The sequence below is a fragment of the Oreochromis aureus genome, linkage group 5, assembly GCF_013358895.1.
Source record: "Oreochromis aureus strain Israel breed Guangdong linkage group 5, ZZ_aureus, whole genome shotgun sequence".
Classification (NCBI taxonomy): domain Eukaryota; kingdom Metazoa; phylum Chordata; class Actinopteri; order Cichliformes; family Cichlidae; genus Oreochromis; species Oreochromis aureus.
In genome coordinates, this window is record NC_052946.1 from 31,548,110 (window position 1) to 31,561,952 (window position 13,843).

Genomic DNA, 13,843 nt, shown 5'->3' on the forward strand with positions numbered 1-13,843 from the left:
GTTTGTGAACTGTGCTGTTGTGATTTATGTTTGATGATGTTGGACTTTAAGATGAACTGTGGAATGGCAAATGCAATCAATGGTGAACAATAAATGTTTAAGCTGACAAGATAAGCAACGCTGGAGTTATTGGACTTCCTCAATACCACAAGTTTTCATTCATAACAGTGGAATTGCGTCAACTCCACCATCGAACACCTCAGTGGCTTCAAGCGTAGCCTCTACACGCAATGCAAGGGGTTAACAACATACATTCTGTTTATAGCTTTTTATAATTCTGCATCAGATTTTACCTACTGATAGCACCACCATAACGCCAGATGGCTGTAATATGTGTGATGAGGCTGCATCAGTAACCATGGACATTCTGTCCTCTACTCTGTGATATACACACAAGACATCTTTAAAACCTCATTATTACATAGTCCAGACTAAAAAGCAGCAGATTATGCTTCAGATCAGTCCCTGCTAGCATCAAGCTCTGGTAGTAGAAAGCACTGTCCTTGGTCCTGTGATCCAATCTTTACAGCTTGTGTAGTGCAGACTATGATAATGAAGCAAAAAGTATATTATGTATACTATACGTTCATGTAAAAAAGAATGTTTTGATAGGACTGTATGCAGTGGCAACTGAGTACACCCACACTGCTTCCATAGGAAAAAAGAGGGAATGTAGCAGCCAGGTGCTGCTAAACAGTTCAGTTCATTAGCTGATCATCAGCAAATGCGACCACCTCTGTAAAGCCGAAAGGTTTTGCTAGTTTGCTTGTCTAAAGTGTTTGGGTGTGTCTTGCCACAATGCCAAAATATTTCCAGAAGTGGATGTCCCAGCAAATTCAAGAACATGGCAGCAGGTTTAGGCTTCCAAAGTTTATCTTTATAATGACTGAGTGGACCAAACTGCAAGATATTGGCCCATAATGCATAACACTGTGTGGGGTAAAAACCAAATACCAGTGTTGCAGTGATGATGATAAGGACAGGACCTGGGCACCTTGGAGTCACTGAGTCAACTATAAATGCCTAGGCATACCAAAGTGTTCTAAAGTCAGATGTGAGGCCAAGATGAATCAAGATGTTACAATGGTAAAGTCAGTGTCCACTCTTCAGCTTAACTGAAATGGCTTTGCAGGGCCTACAGAGAGCTGTGCATATACAAATGCCAGTAAACCTCAATGAACTGAAGCCGCAGAATGGGACAAAATTCCTCTGCAACTATATAAAAGAGTGATAGAATTATACAGAACACCATTACTTCTGCTTATTCCTGCTAAAGGTGGACTACACAGAATCCTGTGAAAACTTTCCTTTTTTAATTACATATTTATCACTTGGTCAAAACATATAGGATAACACTTCTCTCGACCTTTTTGTACGAAAGACAGCCGGACTGTAAACTTTTGCCTCTTTGCTACCAAGTAACTAAGCAGGAAACACACTGCAGAATGACTTCATACCATTGCTTACCCTGTCGCAGCCTCAAACACATAACAAGTGATGAGTGGAATTGATTTTCTGAGGAAATGTTGCTGCTGAGCACATTAATACTCAGAAGGACTGTGCCATGGGACTAAGCCATACAGAGTGGAACTATGTGCTCTTCTGACAAAGTGAGCAAATTAAAAATATTGTGCAACTCAGTACGAGATGCTTCCAAGTTTCTTGTAAAATTTATCCTATGTAGTGCTTTTCTATGTTCAGGGAGAAATCAGCGAAGTCATCGCTGCCACTGAGAAAGTGCAGTAACATTTTATGATTAACTCGTTCGTGTGTGCCACAGGACTTTACCTTAGGTAGACAAGGCTGACAAGCATCACAAATTAGATCCCTGCAGCTGCCTCAGCCCTATTCTTGAGCAAGCCAGTGATGCCTTTACTATTCAATCACTGCAAGAAAACTGCCTCAGTGGTGGCAAATATAATTTGAAGGATGCATTTACGAGTGCAGTGTAGAACGAAATAAAAACAGACCGGCACATTACCTCAGCGGCTGCAGCTACTCAGCAGCAGTATTTCCCTAGAAATGGTTGAAAATGTTAAGCTCACGGCAAATAAAGCCTTAGTCAAATACTCTCATGTGCAAATAGTGGATTCATTACAGCTTATAGAGACAGTTGACTGGCTGAAGAAATTCTCGAGTGAATGGATAAATGACTTGAACTTTTCAAAGTCACGGTTGTAAGGGGGCTGAGAAAGGAAGATGTGGTGATTGAACTCATAAGAATGGGGAGGAGAGCAGGAAAAATAGATTTGTTTGAGGCTACTCTGAGAAGAATCTTCATCTTGCATTAAGAGCGCCGGACCTTAAGGGTAAAAATCTTTAGAGCGGATCACAATTCGATGTCTCAGTACAGCTAAAATAGTATTAAGAGAGGCAATTTGGTGATAACAGAGAAAAGTGTACATCGTTCTGCTGTTCCTTACTGGCTTTTATTTAGCAGCTATGTCTCTCTCCAACTCTTTGTCCTTTCTTCCTTTATATCTGTTCTTTCTCTTGTGCGGTCACACAAATGGAAACAGGACTGTGACTGCATTGCGGTCAGGAAAATGAAGACCATACGGGTGCAATGAATTGTTCCACTGTCCCCCTCCCACCGCTTTTGTTGATGGGCCATGGGAACCTGACAAACAATGGGAATGATTGGAGGGATGGGGGCTGCACGGAGGAGGACAGGAAACAGAGAACAGGAAACCATGTCCTCAAGGAGACAGAAAAGAAGTGAACATGCACAGACTGAGCGGAGACTGTGGTCAAGTTGTAGAAATTGTGGAATGAAAACCTGGAAGCTTGCCATGCAGCTGAAGGTTAACGCGAACTGAAAATTTGGCTGCTGGAACTGGAAGGCTTTTAACAATAAATCTCAAAAACACACATGCATTCACACACACACACACACACACACACACACACACACACACACACACACACACACGCACGCACACTTGAATGTCATGACCTCTTTTCCAACCCAGTTGGCAATCGCGTTTTAGGTATGCACTTGCCAACATACAGCGTATCTAGTGGCTGTGATCAATATGCTCCTCTTTGTGACTGCGGTTAGCATAATGGCTGAATGATTAGTCGTGTCCTGTAATACACATCTCCACCTCAGTGACACTCTTTGTGTTCATTAGCTGCTGCAGCTCGTCTCTTTAGCATTCACAGAGCCATGATGGATATGTGGGCTAATCAATGCACGCTCTCCTTGGCTGTCATCTACAATTGGACCATATGCCAGCCACTCAACCTTAAAGGTGGACAGTTGTCTGGCCCTTATGTCACTGCATGCCCTGTGTTACAATACGGAGTCAGCCAGGGAGCATCCACTGTGAGTTCTGTGCCAAAATCTGTCTTGTTTACACTCTGAATACATATACTTCGGATCTAAACTTGCGTGTATAATCAATCTGCTCCTGTTTTCAGAGTAATGGAAGATTTATGTGTGGTTTCCTTGCAAACGTTAGTCCTGATTATTACTTTTAATGGTTTTACATGAAAAACAATACATTTCATGAAACGTTTGCATGGAGGAGGATGAAATATTGATTTCTGGCATAATGTGACATAAAGACTAGAAAACAGTTTGTTTAAGAACAGCTATACCAGGCTTGCCATGTCTAGGTCAGAGTGCGTCAGACAACTGGTCTTCAGGGACAAACCTTGTCAGAGTGGCAGATTGGGAATGATTTACTGAACAGACTGCTCTTTGCCTCCTGGGTCATCATCCATATGTTTAGGTTAACTGGGCACAGCTTGGTTGGCCATATATGGACAAACTTTCTTTCTCAAGTTTGGCTGGTCAGTGCATAAACATAGGAATCATCTGCTTTACAATGTTTCTCCATTTTCAGGAGAAAACAGGTCATTTTAGACATTTATGGGTGTACTTCCTCTGCTTTAATATCGCTGCCTGAAATCAATCCCACATGTAAATACACACAGGAGAGACTTTTGACTGAGTGTATTACTCATACGAGGTCTGGCAGCTTTACAGCGGAGCCAAAACGGCTCAAACCAAGCGACATCTTAGAAGTCTTTTTTTTGTTTTCTTTGGCTCTCACAGGATACGAGTGGAGCTCAGCATTTAAGATGCAAAGCCATCCACTAGAAAGCGAGGCTGTTTTCGTTAAGAGCCCATGGGCTCAGGTTGCATATCTGTTTGTAGAGGCCAAACTAAGCTGGGTTGTTTATAACCATCACAGGTTCTGCAAGGGAATTTCAGCAGCAGGAAGGATATTGCTGTTATTGGCTTAAATATTATTCATGGGTTAAATATATATCCTTGTCAGCTGTGAGAGGCTGGGATGAGAGAATGAAATGGGAGGCACACTGAGGTCATACTGTATGAACATGTGGCATCAATGGCAAAACAGTACAGTTCTTCTGTTACATGACACAGACCACACAGGAAGTTCAACAAAAAGAGGTTTCCTAAGGTTTTTTGGAAAATGTGCAGTCCTTGGTATTGACTTTAAAGCAATGCCCTAACTACTTTACCACAACCCTATTTAGACATGTGATCCATCCACGGTGGATCAAATCTACTATTAAACATGAAAAAAAGAGCAAAGCACAACCAAAAAGCATTTGAGGTGCTCTGAAATCTAGCACAATGCTGAAGTGTAACTGCACAGCCAATACCTGTTCACAGGGTCTGTCCCCAGAGACAAAAGCAACAGAAGTAAAAATGAAGTCAGTCTGAAATTAGCTGTTGTTCCCTCTATCCCATTAAAGACTAAAAATACCTATACATATACAGACTGCCTTGAGCTTCTGTAGCCTGTAACTGTCAAAATCGGTCAAATTAGCGAATGATGCTGGACTGGGCAGCAGATTGGGAAGGCAATTTTGTCTTTAAAATATTTAAACTGTTAACTCTTACTGTCCCCAACGAGAATGGTTACATGAGTTTTAGAAATTGTCTGAATTTTATGTGGGCTGTATTAAAAAATAGTTAATGGTTCACTACAAGTACTGCCCTATAAGTATTCTTATACTATGTATGTGTGTTCTGATTGTGTATTGATCAAACAAGTAATCATACACACAATTTAAAACTACCGATTTATTGAAAGCAGGCAACAGACGAGTACAAGTGTGTAATTTATTTTGTTTGCATGGCTGTGTGTGTAGGTATGTGTGCAAATGTGTGTGTAACATCCAAAAAACAGGCTCATTATAAAACCAATTAAACCCACCTTACTCTCATTATGAAGCTGTAGGGCTTAAGAAGAGATTGAGGACCTGTTGTACCCCCAGAGGGCTTCTCCCTGGTCAGGCCTGCTTGAGATGATAAAACCACTTTTAAATCCGCTGAAATCAAACACCACAAATCGGTCGTGATGGGTCAGTATTTTTTTCCGAGTTCATCCCTGTATCCCTGGCCCCTGGTCAACCTCATTATACACGGCTCGGTATCTGACCTCTAAACGGTTGTGCTGGGCTTTCTTAAACATTGTTTCACCGCAGAAATGTTCACATTCTCTGGTTTCTGTTTGTGCTGCTATTTATGAAAAGAAGAGTGTGGGAAAAATAATGTAAACTGGCTCCATTACTGTGTGGGATTTTGATACGGGAGAGGAGGAATAGGATAAGGAGGAGGAGGAGGAGGAATAGTAGCTAGAGCAGACAAGGAAAGAGAGCAAAAACAGAGAGTGAGTGAGCGAGAGTGAGAGAAAGAAGCTTATTTCTGAACTAAATCTGTCTTTGAAATAACTATTTAAAGGATAAGGTTATGCATGGTGTTGAGTTATTAACAATCTGACAGGTGAGAGACAGTGTCTGTCCTCTTATGATCTGGATTTAAGAGGCCATCCTGTGTTGCTATTGTAATTGCAACTTTGGTGTTAACACTGAAGACAATGACATATCTTTGCTTCTCCCCTTCCGCCAGCCACATACACCAACAAACAGACACACCCGTTAGCACATATTTATGCCCCCACCCCTCCACCCCCTTTTCATTCTTGGATGGCAGAGCTGACGGTTGGAGAGGCACAGCTGCCTGGAAGGTGGAGGCATGATTGATTGATGAAGTTTTGGTGCCCAGGGGATCCAATCATGTAATCAGTTTGTATTGATTGACTGTCCCCATTGAGAGACTGCTGAGGCTCCGCCGCCATGTGTGCAAGCAAAGCTTGGCACACATTCAAAATCTTCTGCAGTCAGATTTGATTTGGGTGGCGAGGTCGCCTAAGTCCACGTGTTGGGATTCATGCAGGGAAGTCTGTCATAATCACACTGCAGACGTTCCAAACCGCTCCCACAATTCTCTGCTCCAATTCTTCATTATCTTGTATTTATTTAAATTATTATGATTGAGAAATTAATTCAGCTTTACTGTAATTGCATCACATGTTTAATGATCTAGTCTCCTTGGAATTTAAATGGGGCTTCCACCTGGGTTTGCATAGCTAATGAGATTTTTTCCCAGACTCTTGTTTCACATTTCTGACTTCTATTTCACTTGTCAAGTTAGCATCACTTTAGTGATGCAATGCACATCATTCCTTCACCAGCATTACAAAAGAGGGCTTTGTGAGTGCAAATAAAGGTATTTTTGTGAAATAGAAAATTGAAGGACAGCACTAAGGAGAAAGACAAACAAGACAATTTCTGTCTTTGTGACAAAATGATGAAAAATGAACACTTTCAATATATAACTAACATATAGTTATATTGAGAATAACAATGGCTTTTTCAGCTAAAAGCTCTTATTAAGATTGACAACTTCCATATCAGTGAGCCACTTTTTACAAAGACAGACCTGCTTATTTGTTTGCTTTACCGAAGCAGCACACCTTGTTTGTTGGTAGAGGTGGGAGGGGAGAATCGAAACCGCTTCACCGGTGGGCATCCGTTTTCTATGCTTGCATTTAATGAGCCCCAAAAGATTTCTCTCTGAAAGTCACTCCAAAGTCAAATTAAGGCTGAACTTGCTAAACACGTTTCAAAACTCAGATGCGTCACTGCTTTAACCTCAGGGGTGAATGTGGGTCAGAGGCGCAATAACCAGTTGGACTACTGAATGAGAAGCAGCTAATCTGTCTTTCCCTTTTCTTCCCCTCAGTCTCACCACAGGCTGTAAATGTACCTTGTCTTGGTGGCACTGGGTGAACACGCTAGCAAAACTATTGCAAAGCGCCACAAGTCAGGAATTTAAATGAAGGAGAATGAAATAAATGTAAAGCATCCACAGACTCTCCATCTCAAATACCCACACCTAATTTATTGTGTAAGCTTTCAAACACACATTGGGAAATCAGAGGTAACTGTTGAGGGAAAAACAAACTGTGACTAAGCTGTGAGACAGACATTTTTGAATTTGCTTACTTGCTGTCTGAGAGCTAGATAAGAAGATCAACATCAATTTCATCTTGGTGAAATCCACAGCTGCGATGTTTGGCGCCAAATAGTAGCTTATTATAAAGCCGGCGAGAACTGGCACTATTAGCCAAGCAACGTGAAAGGTGCTTTCAACTAAAGCCTACTTAAACATGTTTTTGGAACATAGGATAGAATATAGCATATAGAACTATAAAATCAACAGTTATGTACTGAGGTTAATTCCTGATCTACAGCTTAGCAGGTTGACTAATCTCTCAGATCTCTCAGGTTAAGTTTGTTTGGTGTTTAATGGTGTTTGAACAGCATTAAACCCTGAAAAAATCCTTTCACTTGCTTTCTAAGTAGACACAGCTCTTTAATGTAACAACTGATGAACTGCTCTTTGAAGACATCGCTGTACTGAATTAACAGAGATTAAATTGTTTTTGATCTCCTCATTTACAGTACCTACTACTTAAACATTTCCTTTGCATTTAATTTCAAGTTGTTCTTTTTCATTTACAAGTTAACAAGCTGTTTTGTCTGTCCTCTCACATAAGTGCCTTTTTAGATAATGAGCTGATGTTCTAATGGACCGCTGGAAGGGAGGAGCATTTATTTACAACTGATTAGCCATTAACGAAGAACAAAGCGTTACTGGCTTGTATAGTTTGTATGGACCTTCATTACAGTTGTATACTCTGGAGAAATGCATTGATGGTTATTGCTTCACATTTTATTGAAGTCGTTACACTGCTGTGCACCAAATGGAGCCAAGAATGGTTTCCTTTAGTTTTACAAGTTAAAGTGGAAAAACACACCAAACCTTACACATAACAGTGGGTGATCATAAAACTGAAAGCAAAAGCCATCCGCGCATATTTCTTATAAAGCTGACATTTAGTTTTCTTTTAACAAAACATAGAAAGCATACAAAATCTTACATAGTAGAGAAGAGTCCTAATTCTACAAATGTACAGTAACCATTCAGTCACTGTCTCTTCATCTCTGTGTTTGTCTATGCCTCTGCAGATCAGGGTGGACAGCCCTCTGGAAGGAGGAGTGCTGTACGAGACAGTGACTGTGATGAAGGATAGCAGTCCCATCCTCCGGGACATGGCCTTCTCCCTGGACAGGAACTCTCTCTATGTCATGTCTGGCAAGCAGGTGAGGAAACGCCCTCATGTTGGTGCTGCTGTCAAGAGAAACATTGGGAAAGCAGGATGATGCAGCAACAGATGAGGCTGTCCTTCAGCTGGAAGCCCACAGGTTCAAGCCCCTATGACAGCGAGTGTTCGGCATGCTGACATGTCCTTGAGTTAAACACAAGACGTGTAGCACGAAATTTAGAGTTTTAGTTGACAAGAAGCGTACAGCATGGAAGCATTTTTGAAAATCTAGTGGAAGCTGTTTTGAACAAACATATTAATAATAATCATTAGATTTGGACTGAGGGCCAAAACAAATAAATAATCCTTGTTTTTTTCAGGCTGTTGCAAAAAGAAATGTTCTGCACATTCTGTTAAGATTAGTATTTCTGCATGGAGCTTTGGAATCAGAAGTAAAACGGTTTCAAATCAAAAACATTAAACTATGCTAAATTATAAATTAATACTGTTTATTTGGAATTGAAGCAGAGGATTATGACTTATCCTTAAAACAATAATTCCCTTACATTCATGAACTGTACGTCTACAGAAGGGATTGTTAAATATGCAGACTGTGTGTAAGAGGATGGACAACTGCTCCAATTACTTATCCATGCGAATCGACTTACAGCGCATGCATCTTTTGTACGCAACACACACACACACACACACACACACACACACACACACACACACACACACACACACACACACACACACACACACACACCCCATACAAAACCAGTGGCTGCTTTTTTTTCTGTGTGGCTGTATTCCCCCTCATCTGCTCCTCACTTGGCCCAGCATCACAGAGGCGAGCAGTTGTTGTCGTTGTTGGACGATATTCTCTGCACTCATTGGAGATAAGAGTGAACAGTGGTAATCACTTTCAACTCCCATCAAGTGATTATTTTGGCGCGCTGGCATGCCACTGTGAAATGGGATTAGGTTTCAGTGCAGCCAAAAAAAGAAAAAAAAAAGTCTCTACCACTGCTCTCGGTTGTCTTCTGACTGCTGGAATTTATTGAGCCAGAGTCACAGGACAGAAAGCCAAAGGGCAGTGGGACAATTGCAGTTGTGTCAGTTACATCAGAGTAGCTCTGACTCTTTTCTGAGAGCTTGAAAAACAGTCTGGAAATCTATAAAAGCGTCAAGTTTAAGACAACACATAATGTCATTTGAGGAAGAATAGAGACAGTCTTGTGTTGGGTGCCGTCTTCTAAAACAAATCAAGGCAGCTCTTCCTTCTGTGTGATAGACTGGAAGAGACAGGGCATAACTTATTGATGAGCTCTGGTCGTTCAAGGAGAGACACATGCTTCCTTCAAGGAGATAGCCAGCTATTCTCTTCACTCCGCCTTCAGTGACGCACAGTAACAGAGCAATAACCAAACCCTGCTTCGCCTGGCATTTTCTCTCAATATTAGAACAGCTTTGGCTTTGTAGCCTCCAGGAGCTTGAAACAGAGTAAAGCCTTCCGCTTTTTGTCTTCTTCTCCATCTTTGCTCAGCTTTCCCTTTAGACTTCCCCGTATCATGGGTAAGGAATCCACCAGGGAGAGGGCTTCACTCGCAGATTTCCCACATTTCCAGTAGATCCCAGAGATGAGAGATTTTCAGATTCCTGGGAGCCAAACAATACAGAAATGATGTGGAATGAGGAGCGAAGCACAGACAGATTTGGCTGAGATCAGCCGACCCTTGTGGAATAACAATGAGCCCCTCTGTCTCCTGCCGGGTGAAACATGCAGGGTTAGCATGATGATAAAGAGTGAGGATCGTGTGTATGTGTGTGGATGTGTGTGTTTTTGTGTACATCTGTGTCCTCACCAAAACACCCCTTGGAAGCCATTATTGATATGGAAAAAAATTCTTCACAGCAGTTAATCTTTTTTCTCACTGTATGCCTTTAGTTTGATCATTTCTAAGAATAGAAATGCTCAGAATCCAAACACAGTAAAACCTCACTGAATGTCACTCCAGTCTGTGAAGTCATGGCTAAGGCTTTAAACCTAAAAGAAGAAGGGGGCTGCAGGGTTTTTCCAGAGCAATCTTTCAAAGTGCCACTCTGTGAAATGTAAAATCATTGCTTGAAATCCAACCCAACCATTTCTTTGTTTACCTGTGCCTATCTATTAACCCTTACCTGTATGTGAGAGCACAGTGTACCACCATTTCCCAGCCTATTTTGTGGGACCTTCCCCCAAAACTCAGATGGGCGGAAACCCGCCTTTACTGACACACCTATCATGGTCCATATGTGTTCATTTGAATTGTTTCTAAACTGCATGGATATTCACCAGCAGCCACATGGTACATCTTTCTCTGTTTGTGGACAGATGTTGTCATGGCAATTTAAACAAGAAATATGGATCTAAGATTGTTTATATTTATGGCATCCTTATTTTTTTTCTTTTGGTTTAGTTTGCATTCATACTACTGTAACACTTCCAGAGTTTGCAGCTGTTTATCAGCACTTATCCACTAATGAACTCAGGTGTTGCTGCACTGTTAACACAGGCTGGTAGGAGCCGTGTCTTGTGAAGTGAATGTGCTGTGCTGGTGATTTATTACTTCTTCTGGCAAAATCAGCCTCTCACTAATCTGTAACCTCATTTATTTATTGCATTATTATGAAATCGTATTATTCTTAATTAATCAGAGTTACTCTGTCATCTAAATATACAACCTGACAACTACTGAGTACCTTTTGAGTTACAAATTATTCTGTTGTGGAATCACAGCAGCAAGGGTGATGAAAAGGCCAAGAGAGTTTCAAACAGAAACCTCTCTCTAAAGGTGTTGTTGCTTAAACTAACGTAACGTGTTTTTAGTGTTTACAGCTGATAAAGTGAAGAAATTAAATTCAACAGAAATCTGCATTACAATGTTAATACAGACTTTATTTTTTCATATCCTGAAATCTTTTGAAATTGTTTGCACAACATATACTCATACTTTTATATTTATGATTTAATGTAGCACAATTTTTGAAACAGCTATAGTCATACTGTAAAAGGCTGGAAAGGTGTTGGATATGCGGTGAAATGCAATGCGATCATGATATAGTCATGTGATGGCTGTGGATTTTTCCAAAGCAGACTGAGGATATAGGATGACAGCATCACAGAGGTCTAAAAGCCTGAATGTTCATGCGACAGCATTCGTAAAGTTTCAATAAATCCAGATGAAAGTGTTACAGAGATAGTGAATTGGTCAGATAATAAGGTCGAGCATTAGTGTAAAGCCATCCCAGATGTTGGGAGACGATAAAGATTTTCCCAAAGCTAGAAAAGTGGATGTGATCATCAGCCGATTCTACCATGATACAACGCTCAAAAGCAGTCAGAATGAGATTTTGCCTCTGGGGAAAAGGGGCATATTTATTGGTTTTCTGTGATTGCTTGAAATGAGGAAATACCACGAAAAAACACAAGGCAAACAAAAGCTTGATGAGAAATACTAAAACTCCGTCTAGTTATGAATGATTTATGAGGATCTACAGCACGCTGAACATGAACTGAGAAATTGTGCTTAATTTAAGCAAACACAATTGTAGACATACATTATAAAGGACACACAGATACTTTATGTTTTCATATGAACATTGCACAGATTTTCATTTCTTAGCCATATTCCAAGATGAACAGGTATCTACTTGAGACGTATTCAGTATTCAGCAACAAAGAAAATTCAAATCCCATACAAATTTACTGGTGTGGAAATACATATTCTTAAGTTGTTGCGGTCGGTGATCTCCACCAGTGCTCTCTTCTCGTAATTTTTCCAGCTTATTTTTTATAACTAAAAATATCTGAATTTCGCCCTCCTGTTTCAGCTCCCTGTTTAGCCAACTCAGAACCAGTGACCATGTCTTGATTTCCCCTTGGACTGCCTCATTCTGTTTATCTGTGGGTGTTCAGGCCACTACAAAAAATATGAATATTTAAATAAACAACAGCATTAGCTTGTGCTTTCACCTGCAGCATTACCATGGCTGGTGTTGTGTCTGCGCGTTTTTATGGTAAAATATGCTCGGTGAGACAACTACTGTAGCAAGAACTACACAAAGATCATTTTCCAGTACTTCTGCAGATGTTACTACATGTGTCAGTAACTTTAGATCAATTTTGTCAATGCAATAGAGTCACAACCATTCAAAATATTAGGGGTGTGCAGCTGAGCTCAAAATGAAGGAAGAGTGTGAAGATGGGTTTGTTCTGACTAATGGTTACAGAGAAATGGCTTCATCATGGCACTGTGTTGTTTCTGTGTTGGTGCTATAGATGATAAATTAAACATGGGTATAGCCACCAATCTGAGAAGTGTCTCAAAACCTGGATTCTTTTTAATGACCAGCAAAGGATGACTACTACAGAAAGATCTCAGATTCCATAAAAGTCCATGAGAAAATGACTCCTGGTGACTCATTGTGTACTCTTGAGAAACGTTAGTCCCATTTAGAGTCAAATAGAGTGTAAGCAGAGTATGCTTTAGGGTGTGGGTACTTTGTGATTAATAAGCTGCTTCTATAGGAGTCTGCAGCATGCTGTTTTGCTCAGTCAGATGCACATACCGCTCGCTGTTATGGTACAGCGTGTGATTAGTTCTATGCAGAGTTTTGCAGATGCAAATCTACATGTTTTAGTGCCGTCTACACATTACAAAGCTTAGTGGGATTGGTGCTGTTGTTTGTTGGCACTGCAGACATAAAAATCATTATAAGTAAATTGACAACCAAGCGTGGAAACGAATTGAAGATGTTAACTGCAGCCAGTGTTTTTGCTTGTCATCTGTGCTTCTTTGAATTCTGTTGTTTGTTTTACACGACTGCCTATTTATGGTGAACTACGGTTGTTGCCTTTCCTGTTCATGGCAACTTTTCACCCAAACACATTTTTACCTATCCAGTTTCAACATATTGTACCAGATTTATCTAGATACATTTGAAAACTATGAAATGTTGAGCAAGGTGTTCCAATTAGTATCTTTGATTTTCTATTTTATGTCAAGCTGTTATGAGTGGCTTAAGCGTGCAACAAAACACGAGTCCATGTGATTTCACTTGTATGTATGTATTTAACATGTAAATTAGTAAGTCAGTTGTGTAGCGTTTTTCCTTTTATGCTTGCCGTCAAATTGTCAAACCCAACCCTGGTGTCAGCCAGCTGGCTGGGCCTTTTACAACTCCACCCATGGGACACATGACCTAAAAAGACAAAGTGACAGGAGGGTCACCGCAAAGTGATCTTGAATGAAATCCTATTTCGTTGTCTTGTTATGACCATCAAAGTGGACTTTATGTAACTGATATTTCTGAGGCTTGCTGTATTTATCGTTTTATTATGCGCAACACAACATGAGGGGTGG

At 40.6% G+C, this 13,843-nt stretch overlaps 1 protein-coding gene across 1 annotated transcript in view; it reads left to right on the forward strand.

Moving 5' to 3' along the window:
- Nucleotides 1-13,843, forward strand: part of LOC116320294 (plexin-A2-like) — an 80,238-nt gene that overhangs the window by 23,599 nt on the left and 42,796 nt on the right. Inside the window, exon 4 of the mRNA XM_031739860.2 lies at nt 8,359-8,493. Within this exon, the coding sequence (XP_031595720.2) occupies nt 8,359-8,493 (135 nt within the window). The remainder of the gene's footprint in view (nt 1-8,358; nt 8,494-13,843) is intronic.